Source organism: Anomaloglossus baeobatrachus, assembly GCF_048569485.1.
Source record: "Anomaloglossus baeobatrachus isolate aAnoBae1 chromosome 5 unlocalized genomic scaffold, aAnoBae1.hap1 SUPER_5_unloc_22, whole genome shotgun sequence".
Classification (NCBI taxonomy): Eukaryota; Metazoa; Chordata; class Amphibia; order Anura; family Aromobatidae; genus Anomaloglossus; species Anomaloglossus baeobatrachus.
The window spans coordinates 1073642-1096978 of NW_027441798.1; the positions used below are offsets into that span (position 1 = coordinate 1073642).

The following is a 23337-nucleotide window of genomic DNA, read 5'->3' on the forward strand; positions in this document are numbered from 1 at the left end:
GTGCAATATGGATAATTGATCACTTTTCATTGTATTTATATTGCTATAAAATTAATGTTCTACTTTTATCGGTCGGTTTTACTACTTACATAGCACATTTGATGTAGACATTTTTTTCCTACCCAAGTGATATCTTATCTGTGTTATTATCTGCAGTATTTTATATATCGGCCAATATCCTTCCCATTCAGGTCCTTATAATATCGGATCCTCTCAGTGGAGATCCTCTATAGAAGAGAATTCTCCTGATTGCCCCATGAAGGATGGATATGGACAGGGACAAGATGGCGGAGAGGATATTACACCTCACCCTAGAGATCCTCTTCCGGCTTACTGGAGAGGTGAGAGATTCTGATGACGTCACATTACATCATTCTTATCTATGGGGATAACAGATGGACAGAACTGGAGAGGTGAGGACTCTGGAAATGTCTGGAGTGAGATTTATTACTGTGTCTCTCCATAACCAGGATTACACAGTAGTGAAGAAGGCCTCTAGTGAGCGCTGTCAGGCCCCTGTGTCTGAGGGAAGACCCCTGAGCCCAATCACGGGGCCTCCACCTCACCCCCCGATACATGAGGACATCAATGACCAGAAGATCCTAGAACTCACCTACAAGATGATTGAGCTGCTGACTGGAGAGGTGACACTGCTGGGAATGCTGGGACATTATACAGTAACGCTATGAAGGGATCGGGGGTGACAGTATCATTGTATGTGTCAGGTTCCTATAAGGTGTCAGGACGTCACTGTCTATTTCTCCATGGAGGAGTGGGAGTATTTAGAAGGACACAAAGATCTGTACAAGGACGTCATGATGGAGGTTCCCCGACCCCTCACATCACCAGGTAATAGACAGGACTAAATACACACGGCCTATAATTATCTGTATGTAAGGAATGAATTCAGTCCCTGTATGTGTCTCCTCCAGTTCTATCCAGTAAGAGGACAACACCAGAGAGATGTCCCCGTCCTCTTCTGCCACAGGACTGTAAACAAGAAGACCCCGATGTTCCTCAGGATGTGTTTCCTCCAGCTCTATCCAGTAAGAGATATCTACTCATGTACTTTCTGCACTCATTTTGTGTTTACATTTTTAGGCTTTTTGTTCTGTTTTTTCAGCTGTATTTTCTTTGCTTCTGCTTCTTCTGCTGTTTGTTTCTAGTGTCTTCTCTATGTTATGTAGGCAACTCAAAAACCTGCAGAGGGTTCATGAATACCCTGTTTCCTGAAAATGACCTACCACGTAAATAAGCCATAGCATGATTTTTTGGGATTAAAAATAAGCCCTAGTTACAGTCAGGGCCAGCATTCAGAGGAGTTAAACTGTGCAACTTCTCAGGAACCCCACTCTTAGGGTCCCCATCATTTGTATTCTGATTTTAATTGTTTAAGGACCTTTGATGACTTCAAAGTCAAGTGACATGACGTAACCAAAGGTCTCTTAATTGGAGGAGTCTAAACTGAACAGGACACAGGCTGGCATGAAGGACTGGCATTAGGGGAACGGGAGAGCAAATTGGGCAATTTCATAGGGCCCCCATTCTCCTAAGGGCCTCAGTGTTTATATGCCAATTATAGGACTCTTAAGGTCTCTTAATTGCAGAAGTCTAAAGCTGAAAAGGAGACAGGCTGGTGTGTGTGTTCACGCCAATTTTAACCAGCTTTGCCAAAATAGGCAGAGCTTGGCTAGAACAAGGGTTTGATGCCACCGTGTCTTTACTGTGACGGGGTATGCAACAGAGCAGTACGGGACACCAGGCTGAGGGACAATCCAAAGGGCTTTATTGGAACCACAAAGATAAAGCACCAAACATGAATATAAATCCTTAAAGTCTGCAAGGAGTCCACAACAAAACAAGAGATCCGGGCGCACCTCCCGGTATTCCGACGCCAGGGCACAAATGGCAATGATCCTTAAGCCTGCTTTCCACCTTTCAATTCTGCATACGATATTGTATGCGATGTGACACGCCCCCATCGTATGTGCGACACGTTCAATTTGTTGACCGTGTCGCACAAACGATTAATTGCAGTCACACGTACTTACCCTTCCATACGACCTTGATGTGGGCGGCGAACATCCACTTCCTGGAGTGGGAGGGATTGTTCAATGTTCCCGAGGCAGCACATATCGCAGTGTGTGACACCCCGGGAACGATGAACAGATCTTACCTGCGTCCCGCTGCTCCCGCCGGCAATGCGGAGGGAAGGAGGTGGGCGGGATGTTTACGTCCCGCTCATCTCTGCCCCTCTGCTTCTATTGGCCGCCTGCCGTGTGACGTCGCTGTGACGCCGCACGACCCGCCCCCTTAGGAATGAGGCGGGTCGCCGGCCAGAGCGACGTCGCAGGGCAGGTAAGTGCGTGTGAAGCTGCCGTAGCGATAATGTTCGCTACGGCAGCTATCACAAGATATCACATGTGCGACGGGGGCGGGTACTATCGCGCTCAGCATCGCTAGCATCGGCTAGCGATGTTGCAGCGTGCAAAGTACCCCTTAGCTTTTTAAACTTGCATGTCCATTTTTGACAGCATCACCAAAATGGAACTCGCACATACTGACTCGCCCAACCCAGGGCTATGGTGTTGTGTGGATAACACGGTGCAGGGCCGACAGGCAATGGAAGAACCAGTCACAAACAACAGTCTCTTTACCTTCTCCTCTTTTACTTTAAGAACAGTCCAGTCCTGGGAGACCGTCACAGGTGGTGAAGGGGATCCGGTCGGCCTGGAAGTACTTGGGGTGATCTTTCTGGCCAGCTGAGTATGAGGCCTACTCCTGTTCTTTTCTTTACTACGATAGGACCCTGCTCTCTGGATCTAGCAATGGCCCTCTTGCTGCTGGGACTGGTGGTACGTCCCTTTCCCTCTGTGGTAGGCTGCGCAGGCCCTCTCTGGTGCTTCTCTGCTGGAGTCCTCACTGGGCCCTGATGCTGCAGCTGTACCTTCGGGCTGTTTATGGGCCAGGTGCTTGCAGCTCTCCTGCCCTTCGGATTCGGCTACCAGGGAATATTTTAAGCCCTGGTGGCCACAGACTCCGATGTCCGAGTCTCTTCTCTGCCTCTCTGCTACTCCTGCTTCCCTGGGCCAAGCTGCTCCAGCTCCAGGCCCCAGATCCACAGGACAGCACACTCTGCGTCTGCTCGCTCTCACTTCTCTCTACAGACTGACTGCTACTTCCTCCCTCAGGTCAGACTTGAGGAATGCTCCCTGGAATTCCAGGTTCAGAGCTCCCCCTGCTGGCCGGAGGGAGAACTGCGTTGGATGTTAAACTTGCTGGCCAATGGACCTCCCAATTACCTCCAGGCTCAGCATTAACCCTTTAGAAGGGCAATGCTGTTGTGGCGACCAGGTCCTGGGGCGCCACAATACCAACTCCTGTCTGCGCCCTGTGATGCGATTGCGGGATGCTGAAGAGTTATTAAGTTCACCATCACTGCTGTATTGTTACTCTTCTCAAGCTGAAAATATAAAATGAATTACAACTAGAGATGAGCGAGTACTGTAATATTCGTAATCGCTATAATCGTAACGAGTACTTTGTAATATTCGTGTATTCGTTCTGAATACACGTGCAAGTGCACGTCAATGGGAAATGCGAATAATTTTCTGCTGGACCCAACAAAGAGGTCTGGGGGCCTGAGGAAAAGCATGAAATGGATGGGAAAGTGACGAAACTGAATGGGGAGAGCCTGGAGGATATGCCTGCATACATTTCTGACTCACATATGGATTCTGGGAATAAGGATGTCACAGTATTACACCACTTACAGATGCACATGAACACTTACCACACCTAACCTAAATTGTATTTTACAGGCCAGAAACATTAAGAAACTTTTTCCTGCATAATCAATTGTATATAACGCTAAATAAACCAGAGAAAAAAAGTCCCTTTTAACTTTTGTTCACATGTAGTGTTTTTGACTTTTTTTTACTTTTATAATTGGGAGGGGCCTGACTTATAAATTTTGTAGGTGCCTCTGTCATACATAATTTCTAGTTAGCTGATCCCCACTACTTTACAAGGCCAGCTAGAACGTGCCCATTGGTATCTTGATTATTCACTTGAGAGGCCTCAAGTGGTCCTGTAACATACAGTACAGACCAAAAGTTTGGACACACCTCATTCAAAGAGTTTTCATGAAAATTGTAGATCACATTGAAGGCATCAAAACTCTGAATTAACATGTGGAATGAAATACTTAGCAAAAAAGTGTGAAACAACTGAAAATATGTCTTATATTCTAGGTTCTTCAAAGTAGCCACCTTTTGCTTTGATTACTGCTTTGCACACTCTTGGCATCCTCTTGATGAGCTTCAAGAGGTAGTCACCGGAAATGGTCTTCCAACAGTCTTGAAGGAGTTCCCAGAGATGCTTAGCACTTGTTGGCCCTTTTGCCTTCATCTCGATTTGGTTCAGGTCTAGTGACTGTGGAGGCCAGATCATCTGGCGTAGCACCCCATCACTCTCCTTCTTAGTCAAATAGCCCTTAAACAGCCTGGAGGTGTGTTTGGGGTCATTGTCCTATCCAATCTACAATTTTCAGAGTCTTGAAAAAAAGAAAACGCTTTGAATGAGAAAGTGTGTCCAAACGTTTGGTCTGTACTGTACGTTTTGGAGGGACTCCTGTTACTTATACATTTGCGCGGTCCTTCCCTCATTGAGACTCAGATGATGGAATACATATTCCATAGCAGTTTACAATGTGCTCATTGTAGCGTTGGGCTTTACCCTCCTCCTCCTTCATTTCATTTAGCGGCCCTCAATTCAAGTTTTCAGAGGGCCTGCAGGTGTCAGGAAAGCTGAGGTGGCCCACTAACATACATTTGGGAGGGACTGTGCTCACTTATACATTTGGGCAGTCCCTCCCCCATTGAGACTCAGATGATGGAATACATATTCCATAGCAGTTTACAATGTGCCCATTATGGCACTGGGCTTTACCATCCTCCTCAAAATTTCCGGTCTGGAACGTAAACGTGTGTAAGCCAGAATAGCGAGAGCAGATTCTGTCTTGGATGGCAGACAACAAGGTTTCTTTGCATTTTTCAAGTAGCAACAAATCTTCCATGACCACACAGTCTACTGTGGATACACAGAAGGGTGGCCCATCTAATCTTCAACCTGGTTCTCCTTCCTCCCCCCATCATCAGTCACAGGAGACTTATGACCCCTAGCTTGGCCACTCTGAGGATCTGTTTTGTACATATGCTTTGGTTGGCTCTGGCCTCTCACCGTGCAGCATTGAAGAGTCACGGGAGGAGGTGGCGTGTGTTGATGCACAAGTATTTGAGGACCTACGGCCAGAAGAAAGCCACTTTGAGGAACTTGATTTACTGTCTCCAGAGGTGGAGGCTGCTGATGATGAGACACAGTTTCCATCAAGTCCGCCTACAAACTCAACTGGGAAGGAGGATGAGATGGAAGACGAGGTGGTCGATGATGAGTCCACTGATCCAACCTGGACCGTTGACATGCATACCCAGCATAGCAACACAAAGGAAGATGGATATGTCCACCAACACAGGCACCAAGGGGTAGTGGTTTGCCCAGAGTGAGAACTTGGTCAACTGTTCCGAAGTGAATCCCCACTGTGGACCAAGTCAGGGCAAGGAGGCCTTCAGCCGCTGTCTGGAAGTTTTTTTTCTGAAAGTCCTTCAGAGAAAAATATTGTTATCTGTAGAATCTGCCATCCAAGTTGAGCACAGGCCAGGGCAAAGGCAACCTGAGCACCACCAGTATGCAGAACCACATGGCAGCCAAGCCAATAATAATAATCTTTTTGTTTATAGCGCCAACATATTCCGCAGCGCTTTACAATTCAGAGGCACATATCTAAGCAAGTAACAGTTATGGAAAATACAATAATTATAGCAAAAAAAGACAACCCTGCTGATGAGAGCTTAAATCTACAATGAGGTGGTGGGGAAGACAAGGTACAGGTGCTCATTTCCAATGACAATCCATCCATCTCAAAGAAATGGAGGATAGATAAAGGTTGCCTGAACCAGTCAGCCAATCTTTGAGATGCTTTTGGGTGGAGTTTGATGGAGAGTTATGTTGTGAGAAGTCGTGGATGGACTATGTGAATTTAATTCAATTAGGAGTGTGATAGGCCACCCTAAAAAGCTGTGTTTTTAGAAAACGTCTGAAGCTGAGTAAGTTGTGGTTCGTCCTGGTTTCTTGGGTCAGAGCATTCCAGAGGATTGGTGCAATTCAGGAGAAGTCTTGGATCTGGTAGTGTGAGGTTTGGATTAGTGTGAATGTTAGTCAAAAATTGTTTGCGGAGCATAGAGAACGGGTAGGGTGATAGACAGAGATGAGGGTGGAGATGTAGGGGGGGGTGCCGCACTGTGGAGAGCATTGTGGGTGAGAACAAGCAATTTGAATTGGATCCTGTGATATATGGGCAGCCAGTGCAATGACTGGCACAGAGCAGAAGCATCCGAGTAACGGTTAGCCAGGTAGGTGACCCTGGCTGCAGCATGAACGATGTACTGTAGAGGAGAGAGTCTAGTTGGGGGAAGACCGATTAATAGAGAATTGCAGTAGTCAAGGCAGGAGTGGATCAGGGCCACGGTATGGATTTTTTGTAGTTTTAAGAAAGGAGCAGATTTTAGAGATGTTCTTGAGGTGCAAGCGACAGGAGCGGCCAAGAGATTGTATGTAGGAGGTGAAGGAGAGATCAGTTTCGAGCATAACCCCCAGACAGCGAGTCTGCTGCCTAGGAGTTATCGTGGTACCACACACAGAGAGGGGAGGTTAGAAGATGGAGGGAATAGAAGTAGTTCAGTTTTGGAAAGTGAAGTTTCAAATAATGAGCAGAAATGATGTTGGAAACTGCAGACAGACAGTAGGTGGGCAGAACACCAGGATACTAAATTTGTGTCTGCGGGTCAAACCACTGCCATGTCACCTGTGCTACGTCCTTCACAATCTGCTGTACAGGATGCAGGCACTCATACATCCTGCGGACAAGCTGTGATTGAACAGACACAGCAAACATCAACCACATCCACTTCCTTGTCCCAGCGAAGTGTCCAGTTGTACGTGCCTGAGAACTTGGAAACGAAGCGTAAATACCCAGCCACGCACCCACAGGTACAAAACCTAATCTCACACATTGCCAAATATCTAGCCATGGAGATGTTGCCTTTTAGGTTTGTGGGAACACAGTGTTTCCGTGATCTCTAGGCTGTGGTTGCCCAACGTTACAGTGTTCCCAGCCCCCACTATTTTGCCCGGTGTGCCTTCCCTTCGTTACACAAGTACGTGTTTAAACAATCTCAACTGTGCTATGACCAACGCCGTAACCGGGAACGTCCACCTAACAACAAACACGTAGACAAGTTGTTGTGGACAGGGATGATAAATATCTGTCATGGCACACTGAGTGAACCTGGTGGAGGCTGGGATAGAGTCGCAAACTGTAACATCACACATTCTACACATGCCAAGAATAGTGAGCCCAACTTCTACCAGTGTTTCCGCCTCATCATATGCCACTTCCTATCTCCCCTCCTCCTGCTCCTCATGTACCATACTATTCTGCGAATAGTAACGAATACACTCGCTCATCACTAATTACAACAATCAGTAAATGCTGTAAAGAGAAAAATTGATAAAAATGCCAGATGTGCTTTTTATGGTCACTACTCCTCCTTGATCAGTCGCGCAGCAGCAGGAACTGGGGAATGGATCGGATACAGGTGAATTGTCACATAGGAACTAATAATTATTTATTGCATGTGGCTTTAACTATTTTATTTTTGTCTTTGAAAAAACAACCTCTTTGAAATTGTCTATGTTGTGGATCAATGTAACAGGAGATTTTCCAGGTTTTGCGAACTGTTATGGCGGCGTCAGGATCTGTTGAAACTACACTCTGCCTGCTAACTTCTCTGATGTCTGTGTTGCAGCGCAGGGAGACGCAGGCGTCGAACTACAGACTTAAGTAGGCTAGCAAGAGTTAATCTCTGCTGGGCTGCTTGTTAATGTCTTTGATTACATGCTGTAGGGGAGCCAGTATCATTTGCTCCCATCTTGTATATGCTGGCTGGACTATTTCATTAATACCATTTATAGTTTACCTATACTGGTCTGGTGAGGTGTTGTGATCCAGACTTACGGATAGTTGTTGTGCATTATTACTATGAGCTGTTGTGGTGTTAAGCCTTGTTGTCTTTTTGTTGTTGCCTTCTTGCTCCTGCTTTTCTCCTTAGTCTCTCACTGTTTATTTCTGTGAGTTTGCAGTGTGTCTGAATTTTTTTTTTTCCATCTGTCTTAATCTGTTGTCATTATACTCCTGCCCCTTCCTTCACTGGGGGATAACAGATTAGATCTGGTCAGGAGAATATAAAGGCACAAGACTCTGGCATCTCCACCTTCAGGGGTAATTCAGAGGTTAGAGATAGCCTAAGGTCTCCTAGCATGAGCGACAGTATAGGAGCCCCCTGTCCCTTGTTATCCCGCAGTAACATTGTGATAGTCACTCAGATTATTTACTGTTTGACATTTAAGAGAACTGTTGCTACTGGAGAGATATCTTTGAGACAGGAATGGGAGGTCCGAATTAACGATGATGTAACTCTTAGATCTCGAAATTGGAAAACAGATTCAGAATACATTTTTTCCTAATTTAATTTCTGATGTTATGGTTGAAAAAATATATTTTCAAAATAATATTAAATAATAATAACATTGTGTTTATTTTTAGCAGATGACTGTAGCGGGAGTTCAGATATACCTGTAATATCTTCAGAAGTTAAAACAGATGATCAAAGTATCACACAGGCTACATATGAAGAGCATGCTGTTGTCCCAGATATACCTCCAGTCCTTCCTAGGAAAGATCTATCACCTGTTCTTTTCAAACAAGTCCAAAATTCCAATCTTCAAAAAATTCACACTGGAGAGAAGCCATTTTCTTGTTCAGAATGTGGGAAATGTTTTAATCAGAAATCACATCTTGTTACACATCAAAGTACTCATACAGGGGAGAAGCCATTTTCATGTTCAGAGTGCGGGAAGTGTTTTAGTCAGAGATCACATCTTGTTTCACATCAGAAAATTCACACTGGTGAGAAGCCATTTTTATGTTCAGAATGTGGGAAATGTTTTACTCAGAAATCAGACCTTGTTAGACATCAGAAAATTCACACAGGGGAGAAGCCATTTTCATGTTCAGAGTGTGGGAAATGTTTTATTCGGAAATCAGAACTTGTTTGGCATCAAAGATCTCACACAGGAGAGAAGCCATTTTCATGTTCAGAGTGTGGGAAGTGTTTTAGTCAGAGATCACATCTTGTTTCGCATCAGAAAAATCACACAGGGGAGAAGCCATTTTCATGTTCAGAGTGCGGGAAGTGTTTTAGTCAGAGATCACATCTTGTTTCGCATCAGAAAAATCACACAGGGGAGAAGCCATTTTCATGTTCAGAGTGCGGGAAGTGTTTTAGTCAGAGATCACATCTTGTTTCTCATCAGAAAAATCACACAGGCGAGAAGCCATTTTCATGTTCAGAGTGTGGGAAATGTTTTATTCAGAAATCAGTCCTCGTTAGACATCAGAAAATTCACACAGGGGAGAAGCCATTTTCATGCTCAGAGTGCGGGAAGTGTTTTAGTTTTAGATCACATCTTGTTTCGCGTCAGAAAAATCACACAGGGGAGAAGCCATTTTCATGTTCAGAGTGTGGGAAATGTTTTATTCAGAAATCAGTCCTTGTTAGACATAAGAAAATTCACAGAGGGGAGAAGCCATTTTCATGTTCAGAATGTGGAAAATGTTTTATTCAGAAATCACATCTTGTTGAGCATCAAAGAATTCACACAGGGGAGAAGCCATTTTCATGTTCAGAATGTGGGAAATGTTTTATTCAGAAATCAGTCCTTGTCAGACATCAGAAAATTCACACAGGGGAGAAGCCATTTTCATGTTCAGTATGTGGGAATTTTTTTTTTCAGAAATCAGAACTTGTTGTGCATCAAAGATCTCACACAGGGGTATAATATATACAGCAGATAATCAAGGGGTCCTCAAATAATTGAATTTTGAACTGAATAATTACCAACAGGAGGTTGGCCAGCTTCTTCAAAATCCATTCGTACTCTAAAATTTAACCCTGTACATTCAAACCATAATGGCTTAGATGTAAGATTCATTAAAAATATTCATGAATCCTTATTATTTTACAATCCCCCCAGAAATTAATTTTTGAGAAATCCCTGAAAATCATAATTCATTCTCTCACCATTCGTATCACATTCATTCTTTTGAAGATCCTGGCCCAACACCTTGATTGGCAACCAACCAACATGAAGCTTTTTGTTAAAGAGTCATGTGTTTGCATCTTAGCATTTCTAGGATATTATCTTCTTTCTTCATCTCTATTTTTATATTCTTATATATCTTTTGCACATCACAATAACTTGATAGATAATGCAAACCAAAACTAATAAAAATATGGTTATAATAGGAATAAATAAAATATTCCCTACTGCTGTCTTCACAGAAGGCTGTGACCAGGTATGTACTGATTTTCAAAAACTGTTACACCAAGTTTTACCTGACATTGTGTTCCATTCGTGCTCAATATCATCCAGTTTACCTTGTTCATGCCGGAATATAATTTCTGCTTCCTCTAATTGTTTTGTTAATAAATCTAACAAACCCTTATCTTTCTTTATTTCACTTGTCCACATATCCCAAGGGAAATCATTAATTTATGATAAATTGAATTGTACTGGGGATACCATTAAGTTTCTCTTTCCTATAGAAGTGATATTGAAATTTCCTTCCTTCTTTGAAATAGATCTCACATTTCCTTCTTTTTTTTTTTATCCAATCAATTTTTATTGTAGGAAGTTATATTACAAAAAGAAGAAATTCAGGTATCATTGGCAATAATACACAAAGAGAATAACGCTGTAACATGTGGTAGTATAACCTTTGATTATGATTCATATTTCCTATCAAACCACCAACAATCATGTCTGATGCAAGTTGCAACTTTTTTAGGTTAATCAATACCCAATATGTATAGAGTCAACCTACCAATTTACTCTTTAATCCTCAAAACGAGGGTTCCAAACAACCAGAACTAGGGAGTAAGAAAGGAAGATAAGAAAAGGGAGGGGAGAGAGAGGTGGGGGAGAGGGGGAGAACCATGGATGGTTGCAAGGAAGCAACCAGGGAGGGGGAGGGGGGAATTAGATGGCATTCCAGGGTAGCCCATGCAGTAACAACAACAGAGATATAAACACCTTGAATATTGACATGTGGTATGGGTGAACTCCCTGAGTAACACGCTCTTTGACCTTATTTGACCCACTTTTTATTATAATACAGTTTGCCCTGGAAACAGATGCCTGACAGGGGAAGCATATACAGAGTTTAGCCATGTGTCCCAAATCTGTAGTATTTTGTTTTTGGCGCGGATGGAGTGAGCCAGACAGAACTCGTATTGGCATTGGAGATTAATTCGGTTATATAGTTCAACTAATGTAGGGTCTTTGGGGATTTCCAATAGCTACTTATGCAATATCTGTCAGCAACTAGAATGTGAACTAATGAACCCCTGGATTCCCAAGAGAACTCCTCTATACCCACGTTTAGCACTGCAGACCTGGATTCGGATTAATAGGATTGCCTGTCAGCTCTCTCATCAGGCCAAACACCTCCAACCAGAACGAGAAAACCTTGGGACAAGCCCACCAGCAGTGACCAAGAGTACCCCTTTGGAGGCAGCCCTTCCAAGAATGTGGCGAATAATTTGGGAGGAATTGTGCTAAGTTGGCTGGGGACCGATACCATCGCAGGTGTACTTTTTTCAGTTGCTGCAGATGATTTATACACTTGGAGTATTTTTAGATATTTGCTGATGCCGAGTGCCAGTTTGAAGGAGAGGTGGGGACACTCAACTCCACGTCCCATTTATTCATATAAGGAGATTTTTGCTCTTCGGGGGGGTTATTGAGCCATTTGTATGTCGAGGAGATACCTTTGGATTTAATTATCTTTTTAAATACCAAAGCCTTTGTTGTAGGTAACAGAGGATTCAACTTTGGAGGAAATTTAGAGGCCAGAAAATGACTAATTTGGATGTGTTGATAGAAACAGCCCTTTAAAGAGGGGTGTTCCTGTACTATTTCATTAAAGGGGTTAAGACCCAAATCAAAGTATAGATCCGCCAGCACTGTAATGCCTGATCCCTCCCACCTGGCCAGATTCAAAAAGGGGATTTGAGATTCCAACGACTTGAGGGAAATCTCTGAAAGAGGAATCTGAATCTTATGAATCAAGTCATTTCGCCAGACCTCCAGGGAGGCTGACATGGTGGGAACACACGGGGAGAACTGTGAACGGCTCAAATATTCTGCTTTCATCATTCTTCTCACCGAGCCCTGGCGAGACAGGAAATTTTCAATCTGAGCCCATCTATGTGAATTACCTGGACGCCACCATTCCTTTAGTGATTCAATTAGTAAGGTTTTATAATATGCCGTTATGTTTGGGGTGCCCAATCCCCCTAAGTCATATGGGAGGTATAACACTTTACCTGCGACCCTAGCCCTTTTATTACCCCAGACAAATTTGTTAGTCAACCATTGAAGTTTCATCAGGGTTTTGTGAGAAATTTTGATGGGTAGGCATCTGAGCACATACAATATTTTGGGTAAGAAAAACAAATTAAAGGACTATCCTGGCCATCCAGGACAACGATATTTTTTCATACCTTCCCAATATCTTTTCTAAATTTTGGATCAAAGGTTCCAAATTTTCTTTAATCAACATCTGCGATGGAGTCAGCTTAATACCCAAATAAGGTATCCCCCTGTTGCACCATGTGAATTGAAAGGCCCCCTCCAGCGCACTCCTGGCTTCCACCGGTACATTAAACGTCAATATCAAAGACTTTGCCGCATTAAGCTTATAATACGACACTTTAGAAAAGTTCGATAATGTGTTCACCACTGCTGGAATCGAAACTACAGGGTTAGAACAGGAAATTATCACATCGTCTGCATATAAACCAAGTTTATGTTCAAATTCCCCGACTCTTATACCAGAAATGGCTATGTTTTTTTGTATAGCTTCTGCCAGAGGTTCTACCACTAACGCAAAAATAGCGGGAGACAATGGACACCCATGGCGAGTGCCATTACTTATTTGAAATTTAGATGACAGAAACCCCGATGCCAACACTGACGCATTTGGGTGAGAGTAGAGAGCTAGAATGGATGACTTGATTTTCCCCAAGAACCCAAATTTTGTCAATCCCAACCCAAATCACAATTTAAAGGGAACCTGTCAGCAGAAATTTCGACTAAAACCTAACAGATTCCCCCTCTGCAGCTCCTGGGCTGCATTCTAGAAAGGTCCCTGTTATTATAGTGCCCCCTTTCTGACCCAAAAAAAGAGTTTATATCGAGGTACCTTTTTGGCTTCTGATTCTCTAAATGTGTCACGGGGGCGGGCTGCCTGATGGCCGTTATTCTGCCCCCTGGTCCTGTATGCCGCCCCCATCGCCGATTTCTATACTTCTGGACGCCGCCCACTGCTCCAGCCATCCCCGCGCATGCCCAGTGCTCATCTCTCGTGGATGAGCACTGTGCCCAGTGTCACCGGTGGTGACGTGCGCGCAGGGTTTAGATTATGGGCGGTGCTGTGATGTTAATTACCAAGCAACCGCCCATAATCGCGGGCGGGACCGCGCATTCCCTCTCGGCCTGCTTCTTTCTGCGCAAGCGCGCTGCAGCTGAACTCCTCCTGATCGGTGTAGTCACTGCTCCGCGCTCCTCCCATCTATTTCCTGCCTCAGGGCAAGATGGGAAGGAGGTGACGTGAGTTCAGCTGCAGCGCGCTTGCGCAGAAAGAAGCAGGCCGAGGGGGAATGCGCGGTCCCGCGATTATGGGCGGTTGCTTGGTAATTAACATCACAGCACCGCCCATAATCTAAACCCTGCGCGCACGTCACCACCGGTGACACTGGGCACAGTGCTCATCCACGAGAGATGAGCACTGGGCATGCGCGGGGATGGCTGGAGCAGTGGGCGGCGTCCAGAAGTATAGAAATCGGCGATGGGGGCGGCATACAGGAACAGGGGGCAGAATAACGGCCATCAGGCAGCCCGCCCCCGTGACACATTTAGAGAATCAGAAGCCAAAAAGGTACCTCGATATAAACTCTTTTTTTGGGTCAGAAAGGGGGCACTATAATAACAGGGACCTTTCTAGAATGCAGCCCAGGAGCTGCAGAGGGGGAATCTGTTAGGTTTAAGGCGAAATTTCTGCTGACAGGTTCCCTTTAAGAGTGAAATGGGCCTAAAATTACCCGGGGTGTCTGCAGGTTTCCCTGGCTTGGGTAGTGTGATAATAATCGCTTCTAAGTTGTCTGTGGAAATTGACCCTTTATTTTGCCAAAAATTGAAGGTTTTTAATATAAAGGGGGACAGAGTGGATATAAATTGTTTGTAATATTCGTATGGCAGACCATTTGGGGCCCGGGGCAGAGTTAGACTTAGTCATTTTGATGGCACCTAGGATTTCATGTGTAGTAAAGGGAAGATTAAGTTCCTCTAATTGCTCATCTGAGACCCGGGGAAGATCCAAGGTGTCTAGGAAACCCTATATATCCATTTGAGTTGGCGGTGATGTGTTGGAATCATATTTTAGATTATACAGGGCCTCATAGTATTTCGCAAATGCTTCTGCTATTTCAATGGGGTGTCTAGTGATTGTTCCGTTTGGGTCCCTCAGGAATTCTATTTTAGATTGGATCTCACGTTTTTTCGTCCTTCTTGCCAATAAGGACCCCGCTGTATCCCCCATAGCATAAAATGTCGATCTATTTTTTTTAAGATTATGTTCGTATTTTTGCAGGAGTAGGGATCTTAGTTGGAATCTATGGGTTACAATTCCTTTAGTCAAGTTAGGGGTTGCTTTGGCTTTATTCAGGGATTCAAGGTGATGAATACGGGTTAATATATATTTAATATCTGCGTCTTTTTGCCGTTTTTGGATGGAGGCTATTTTTATGAGCTGCCCCCTGACTACTGCTTTATGAGCAGCCCACAGGGTCTCGTCAGAAATTTCCCCATTATTATTGTTTGAAATATTCTGTTAACACTGACTCTACTTCATCAAGTACCTTCTGCCTACCAAGCAAACTGGTATTCAGTCTCCACCTAGGGGAATTTTGAACATTAAAGCTACCCTGAACAGACAAAGAGATCAGCGCATGATCTGTTCAAGTAATTAAACCAATATCAGCTGCCACACAATTACTTATAGATATGCTGTAGACCAAAAAGAAATCAATTCTACTGTATGAGCGATGCCTGGAAGAGAAGAATGTATAGTCTCTTTCTGATGCGTGCAAATATCTCCAGATGTCATGAAAATGGAATTCATTGATGAGATGCTTAAGTTCCTTAGCATGTGGGATGCTGATGTTGGAGCAATCCATGGAGCGTATAACAGGTATATTAAAGTCTCCACAGATGATTTCCGCCCCTGTGGCAGTATCTTTGAAGGCTTGGAAAAATTTCCTAGCAAAGGTCAATTGTGATGAATTTGGGGAGTAGACCGTTGCTAAGGTATAAGGGACGCTGTTGATATAACAAGACAAAATTATATATCTTCCATCCGCTCCATAACTGACATTTATCAATTTAAACGCCACTGAGTTCTTTATTAAAATGGCCACGCCTCCTCTTTTTTTTGAGTCATTAGCAAAAAGGTGTGTTGGAACCTTGGATGAAGTAGCCGTTTATTATCTGTGGAAAGAAGGTGGGTGTCCTGAATGCACGCTATATCACAATTAGATGCCTTCACCGCTCTCCACATCATTGACCTTTTCGCTGGGGAGCTCAGTCCATTCACATTAATAGACAATATCTTAATTCTCATATTGGAGTCGCAGGGGGGTTTGAATTCCTAGGAACGCCATCAGGGATGAGAGGGGTTAGACCAGCAAGGAATTGAGAGAAATTTTTGAAAAAAATTAAGGAACATTCGTGAGAAGAGGAACAAAAACAAAAAAGTTCTAACAGCACCGGTTTTCCCCGAGTAGGGTGCCCGGTGTATAACCGCTCGCCATAGGCGAGAACATCAGGGGGGCTACGTGACATCCCGTGTCACAGGAGCGGGGACAGCAGGTGCAATAAGCAGGAAGGAGTCCCAGCTAAGCTACTGACCATTCAGGGTTAATCCTGTCTGGAGGGCCTCTATGATTCTCCTGCCCACCAGGGTTTGGTGGGTGGGCTATTCCCCAGTCATCCAGCAATTTGCCCAGCTGAGAAGGAGTATGACATATGTGAGTGCCACCATCTTTGAAAATTATCATCTTCACTGGAAAACCCCACTTATACTTGATGTCTTGATTTCTAAGGAGTTTAGAAAGGTGGGCGAATTCTCTTCTTTTATTAAGAGTTGTAGCAGAAAGATCTGGGAAGATATTCAGTCCCATGAAAGTGTCTGGCAGGGCTGGATTTCCCCTCAGTGTGTGCAGCACAGCTTCTTTTGTTTTATAGAAATGAAGTCTAGCCAGGACATCTTTAGGCAGAGCTGGATCTATGCCTTTGGATTTAGGGACTCTATGAATTCTGTCCACTATCAGGTCTCTGGTGTCCCATTCAGGGAGTATAAGCTGCAGAAACTTGTGGAAGTATTCCTGGAGGTCTTTATCTGCTACTGATGAGGGAATCCCTCTGATTTTTAGATTATTTCTTCGGGATCTGTCCTCTATATCACTGATTTTAAGTTTCAGTGCCTCCACCTCCTTTTCCAAAGCTGTGTTGGCATCTATCAGATTGTTATGTGATGTTGCAAGTTCAGCCATTTTAGTTTCTACATGCTCTGTGCGATCACCCAGAGACCTGATCTCCTCTTTCAGCTCTCTGACTATTTCTCTGAGATCAGCCTGCAGGGAAGCCCTCAGAGTTTTCAGCAGAGATTGCATTGTTTCCTCTGTCAGAGGAATGCCTGTGCTGCCTTTCAAGCAGCCTGTATCTCCTTGTGAGGAGTAGTAAGCCAGCGCCATCTTGCTTGGTGAGGAGAGATCCCTATCCCGGGGGTAAAAGTTTGTCAGCTTGGCTGGATGGCCAGTGTTTTTAGGTCTCCCCCTCGGCATCGCTGGGGGCTGGGGTTACACCTCCTGTAGCTGGTAATCCTGTTATCTGTGAGCTGATAAGAGCCGGTTTAGGCTATGTGCGCACAGTGCGTTTTTCGCGCGTTTTTCGGGTGCGTTTTTGGCCTCAAAACTGCAGGACTTTGCTTCCCCAGCAAAGTCTATGAGTTTTCATTTTTGCTGTCCGCACACATCTGTTTTTTTTACCTGCGTTTTTGAGTAAAAAAAAAAAAATGGACATGTCAGTTCTTTCCTGCGTTTTTCTGCGTTTTCCCCCCATGCAATGCATTGAAAAAACGCAGCAAAACGCAGAGATCAAAAACGCAGCAAAACGCAGCGAAAAACGCACCAAATCGCGGCAAAAACGCATGCGTTTTTTGATGCGTTTTTTCGACGCAGGTGCGTTTTTGTGCGTTTTTAGCTGCCAAAAACGCACAAAAACGCAGCGTCAAAAAGACGCAGTGTGCGAACCTAGCCTTATCCTGCTTCAGCACAGAGCTCTCCTTTCAAGCAGCTGTCGCCATCAGTGTGCAGGCCACGCCCCCGTGGGGAACCATCCTCATGGGAGAAAAAACAAAAAACGGAGAGCCGAAAGGAGAGATCCGTAGCAACCAACATTCTAGGGCAAACGGGGCCCTGGATGGCGTACAAAGGAACCCAGGACCCGATGTCCGCACGATCAGTTTTGAACTTCCTTATGCGAATGCGCAAACCCCCGTCGCAATAAGAAACGTCAAAACGCAAACCACCTGGTTTATTCTTTGATACAGAGACCAGCTCACCAATACGAAGCACGCCAAAAACGCCAAGCCAAACGCAGCTGAAAAGAGGGCAGATTCAAAAGGAGAGGAGCAAAGGCGGGGAATAACTGCAATCAATCGCTGCAACAAAACAATAGAAATAGGGCGCCTGCTCTCAACCGAGACTCTACGTCTCTTCCAGCCTTTGATCACCTAGCGGACGAAATATACTTTTGTAACATCTGCCCAACCAAGGAGGCGAAAATGAAAAGACACGCCTGAAAGGCGTCGCTGCGCCACCGAACCCGTAACACCCGTCTGAAAAAGGTGGAGTAGATAATCACATGTGACCTCCAGGCGACTAGCATCACAAGACATTACCGGCTATCTGCAAAACCAGACCACTCAGACCATGCCTTACCGTAGGCTTGCCAGGTTGATTGTGCCAGTGAAGATCTTATCAGTGGCATCAATTGAGCGCCACTAAGTCCCACAGGTACGATGGGCACGGAAGACCCTCCAACTGGGCTGAAGGGGATAGTTCTCTGAATGTCTGCCAATGAAAGCGAGAAAGAGAGTTAGCACAAGCATTATGAACGCCAGGAACATGGCGGGCCCGAAATAAGATATTGAAAAACAAACATTTTAATACAAAGAATCTGATAAAGACAAAGAGACAGAAATCAGAGTATATTGTATCAAAAAAAACTTTTTTAATAATATTCTTCAAAATATTTTTATAAAAACACTTTTTTATTTCAAATTGCTAAAATCATCACAAGGTCAAGAAAAAACATCACCAGAAAAAACATATAAACACATAAACAGAGGGGATCTCTGATCCAAAGGATTATTGGTGAAAAAGGCATTTCATATCAAAATATCTATATCATAAAAATATCACCCCTGTCCCTACACCAACATCCATAGTACAGCACTAATACATATATTAATTGATAAATAATAAATATACAGATATATAAATATTATATCGATATATCAATAAATAGTGTAAATAGCCAATGTTCAAAAGGAAGGTTTTTACTCCTATAGACAAGAGCGGAATAAACGAGGAATCTCCTCTATATAAATATAACTTCTCCTTTAAGAATGATATTTCCTATGTCCATAGGTTTCATAAGGGGCAATGAGTTATAGTTTATTTAATAGCTTGCCCACTCCTCCCAAATAGAATGAGGCTTTGATGAAAAGGTTTCCCTTGAAACGTACGTCGAGCTTTTGAGGGTGTCTCTGACCTTATATTAGGCAAGTATGGCAAATTGATGTCTGTTACACTTATTATTGGCCCCTGTTGTTAAGGGAGTAATTCATTCTATTTGGGAGGAGTGGGCATTTATAAACAGCTTGAGTGGGCAAGCTATTAAATAAACTATAACTCATTGCCCCTTATTAAACCTATGGACATAGGAAATATCATTCTTAAAGGAGAAGTTATATTTATATAGAGGAGATTCCTCGTTTATTCCGCTCTTGTCTATAGGAGTAAAAACCTTCCTTTTGAACATTGGCTATTTACACTGGAGCTATTATATGTATATTTATTGATATATCGATATAATATTTATATATCTGTATATTTATTATTTATCAATTAATATATGTATTAGTGCTGTACTATGGATGTTGGTGAAGGGACAGGGGTGATATTTTTATGATATAGATTTTTTGATATGAAATGATTCTCTGCCTTTTTCACCAATAATCCTTTGGATCAGAGATCCCATCTGTTTATGTGTTTATTTGTTTATTCTGGTGATGTTTTTTCTTGACCTTGTGATGATTTTTGCAATTTGAAATAAAAAAGTGTTTTTATAAAAATAGTTTGAAGAATATTATTAAAAAATTTTTTTTTGATACAATATACTCTGATTTCTGTCTCTTTGTCCTTATCTAATTATTTGAGTTAAAGTATCTCTAAAAACTATGGTGGAGAAATTATAGGAATCTGCTATCATTTTTCCAAAGAATCTGATAAGCCTAATAACCGGGGGAGAAGAAGATGTCAAATAATTAATAGCATGTACAACACTCAGATTATCGGAGCAGAAACATATTTTCCTATTGCGGAGCTCAGATCCCCAAATGACAACTGCCGTCACAATGGGAAAAAGCTCAAGGAGCGTATCATTACTTGTGACTGCTGAGCTGTTCCAGCGTGCGGGCCATGGCTCCGCACACCACTAGTCACAAAAAATAACCCCGAAACCAGAGGATGCTGCCGCATCAGCAAAAAGGTGTAATTCGTCATTAGTAGAGATGAGCGAACAGGTCGTGGTTCGGCTCGAGTTCGGTTCGTCGAACGGAGGTCTCTTTCGAGTTCAGTTCGTCGAACGTTCGACGAACCAAACTCGAACCGCATAGGAAACAATGGCTGGCAATCACAAACACATAAAAACACCTAGAAAACACCCTCAAAGGTGTCCAAAAGGTGACAAACAACTCACAACACAACACAAACACATGGGAAAGTGACAAGGACATATACTCATGTGAAAACAAAAGAGCTGGACAAGGAAAAAGAGGAGACACAGATATAGGCATGGCAAGGCCTTCTAAAATCATGTAAAACACCGCAAGGTGACTCCAAGCGGAGTCTCCCTTTTTTCCAAAAATTGGGCCACACACACACCCACCCCTTCACTGGCAGCACGTGTGCCCCAGTTGTACACTTCACAGCTAGATTTGCATCAAGCACATTCAAAAATATGCCATACTTAACCGTTCCCAGGATGACCCCGGGGTAGGTAGCAAAGTCTTTGCTGAACCATGACTTGTTCATCTTGGCTCCTTTTAAAAAACACAGCAAGCAAGGGTTACTCCAAGCGGAGTCTCCCTTTTTTCCAAAAATTGGGCCCCACACACACCCACCCCTTCGTTGGCAGCAGTTGTGCCCTAGTTGTACACTTCACAGCTAGATTTGCATCAAGCACATTCAAAAATATGCCATTCTTAACCGTCCCCAGGATGACACCGGGGTAGGTAGCAAAGTCTTTCCTGATCCCAGCTCTGTTCATCTTTTTTTAAAAACACTGTAAGCAAGGGTTACTCCAAGCGGAGTCTCCCTTTTTTCCAAAAATTGGGCCCCACAGACACCCCATCAGTGGCAGCACTTGTGCCCTAGTTGCAAACAGGATGTTTTGATTTGCATCAAGCACATTCAAAAATACGCCATCCTTAACCGTCCCCAGGATGACACCGGGGTAGGTAGCTAAGTCTTTCCTGATCCCAGCTCTGTTCATCTTGGCTCCTTTTTAAAAACACTGTAAGCAAGGGTTACTCCAAGCGGAGTCTCCCTTTTTTCCAAAAATTGGGCCCCACACACACCCACCCCTTCAGTGGCAGCAGTTGTGCCCAAGTTGTACACTTCACAGCTAGATTTGCATCAAGCACATTCAAAAATACGCCATTCTTAACCGTCCCCAGGATGACACCGGGGTAGGTAGCAAAGTCTTTGCTGAACCATGACTTGTTCATCTTGGCTCCTTTTTAAAAACACGGCAAGCAAGGGTTACTCCAAGCGGAGTCTCCCTTTTTTCCAAAAATTGGGCCCCACACACACCCACCCCTTCAGTGTCAGCAGTTGTGCCCCAGTTGTACACTTCACAGCTAGATTTGCATCAAGCACATTCAAAAATACGCCATTCTTAACCATCCCCAGGATGACACCGGGGTAGGTAGCAAAGTCTTTGCTGAACCATGACTTTTTCATCTTGGCTCCTTTTTAAAAACACGGCAAGCAAGGGTTACTCCAAGCGGAGTCTCCCTTTTTTCCAAAAATTGGGCCCCACACACACCCACCCCTTCAGTGTCAGCAGTTGTGCCCCAGTTGTACACTTCACAGCTAGATTTGCATCAAGCACATTCAAAAATACGCCATTCTTAACCGTCCCCAGGATGACACCGGGGTAGGTAGCAAAGTCTTTGCTGAACCATGACTTGTTCATCTTGGCTCCTTTTTTAAAACACGGCAATCAAGGGTTACTCCAAGCGGAGTCTCCCTTTTTTCCAAAAATTGGGCCCCACACACACCCACCCCTTCAGTGGCAGCACTTGTGCCCCAGTTGTACACTTCACAACTAGATTTGCATCAAGCACATTAAAAAATACGCCATTCTTAACCGTCCCCAGGATGACACTGGGGTAGGTAGCAAAGTCTTTGCTGAACCATGACTTGTTCATCTTGGCTCCTTTTAAAAAACACAGCAAGCAAGGGTTACTCCAAGCGGAGTCTCCCTTTTTTCCAAAAATTGGGCCACACAGACACCCCATCAGTGGCAGCACTTGTGCCCTAGTTGCAAACAGGATGTTTTGATTTGCATCAAGCACATTCCAAATCCACAAGCATTTACTCTCCCCAGGATGACACAGGGGTAGTAAATTCCTTGTGGATCCATGACTTGTTCATTTTGATGAACGTTAGTCTGTCCACATTGTCACTGGACAGACGCGTGCGCTTATCTGTCAGCACACACCCAGCAGCACTGAAGACACGTTCAGAGACAACGCTGGCAGCTGGACATGACAAAATCTCCAAGGCGTAAGTTGAGAGCTCTGGCCATTTTTCAAGATTTGAAGCCCAAAATAAGCAAGGCTCCATTTGCAAAGTCATGGCATCAATGTTCATTTGGAGATACTCCTGTATCATCCTCTCCAGCCGTTGACTATGTGTCAGACTTGTTGTCTCTGGTGGCCTTGCAAAGGACGGTCTAAAAAAATTATGAAAAGATTCCATAAAATTGCTGTTACTAGCACCAGATACGGTGCTACTGGTACGGGTAGACTGTTGAAGATGACGAGACCGTCCCATGTTTGTCAAGTTACAACTGGGAGATTCACTCCCTGCACCTGCACAGTTGTTTGGTGGAAAAGCCGAGCTAAGATCGAGTAACAGCTTCTGCTGATACTCCTGCATACGTGCGTCCCTTTCTATGGCTGGAATTATGTCACAAAATTTGGACTTGTACCGGGGATCTAATAGTGTGGCAAGCCAGTAGTCATCATCACTTCTAATTTTGACAATACGAGGGTCATGTTGGAGGTAGTGCAGCAAGAAGGCGCTCATGTGTCTTGCGCAGCCATGCAGACCAAGTCCACGCTGTGTTTGTGGCATAGAGGTGCTAACCGTTCTTTCTTCCTCTGACATCTCCCCCCAACCTCTTTCAACAGAAATTTGACCAAGGTCTCCCTCATCCGCTGAGTCTTCCATGTCCATGGACAGTTCGTCCTCCATTTCTTCATGTTCTCTTGCACCTTCCTCAACATTTCGCCTGCTACCATGCGCCCTTGTTGATCCCTGTCCCCCATGGTCCCATGCCTGCCGCGTTGGTGATGATAAACGTCTGGACCTTGGTGATGTTGTTGTGTCTTGCGCATATGAATCCTCCTGTAGTTCCTCCCCTTCCTGTTGTCTCACCCCCTGACTCCGAATAGTGTTTAGC

The 23337-nt window shown here is 44.1% G+C and overlaps 1 protein-coding gene across 2 annotated transcripts in view; it reads left to right on the forward strand.

The window, feature by feature from the left end:
• Positions 1–748: 748 nt before the first annotated feature.
• The window catches only part of LOC142259013 (uncharacterized), a 90180-nt gene continuing 67591 nt past the window's right edge, over positions 749–23337 (forward strand). Inside the window, exons 1-4 of one of the 2 annotated variants that reach the window (XM_075331550.1) lie at positions 749–849; positions 933–1046; positions 8723–9948; positions 10083–10085. In XM_075331550.1, the coding sequence (XP_075187665.1) occupies positions 765–849; positions 933–1046; positions 8723–9948; positions 10083–10085 (1428 nt within the window). In that variant the 5' untranslated portion in view covers positions 749–764. Of the gene's footprint in view, positions 850–932; positions 1047–8722; positions 10685–23337 lie in introns of those variants that run through there. The other variant, XM_075331549.1, reaches the window with a different exon arrangement.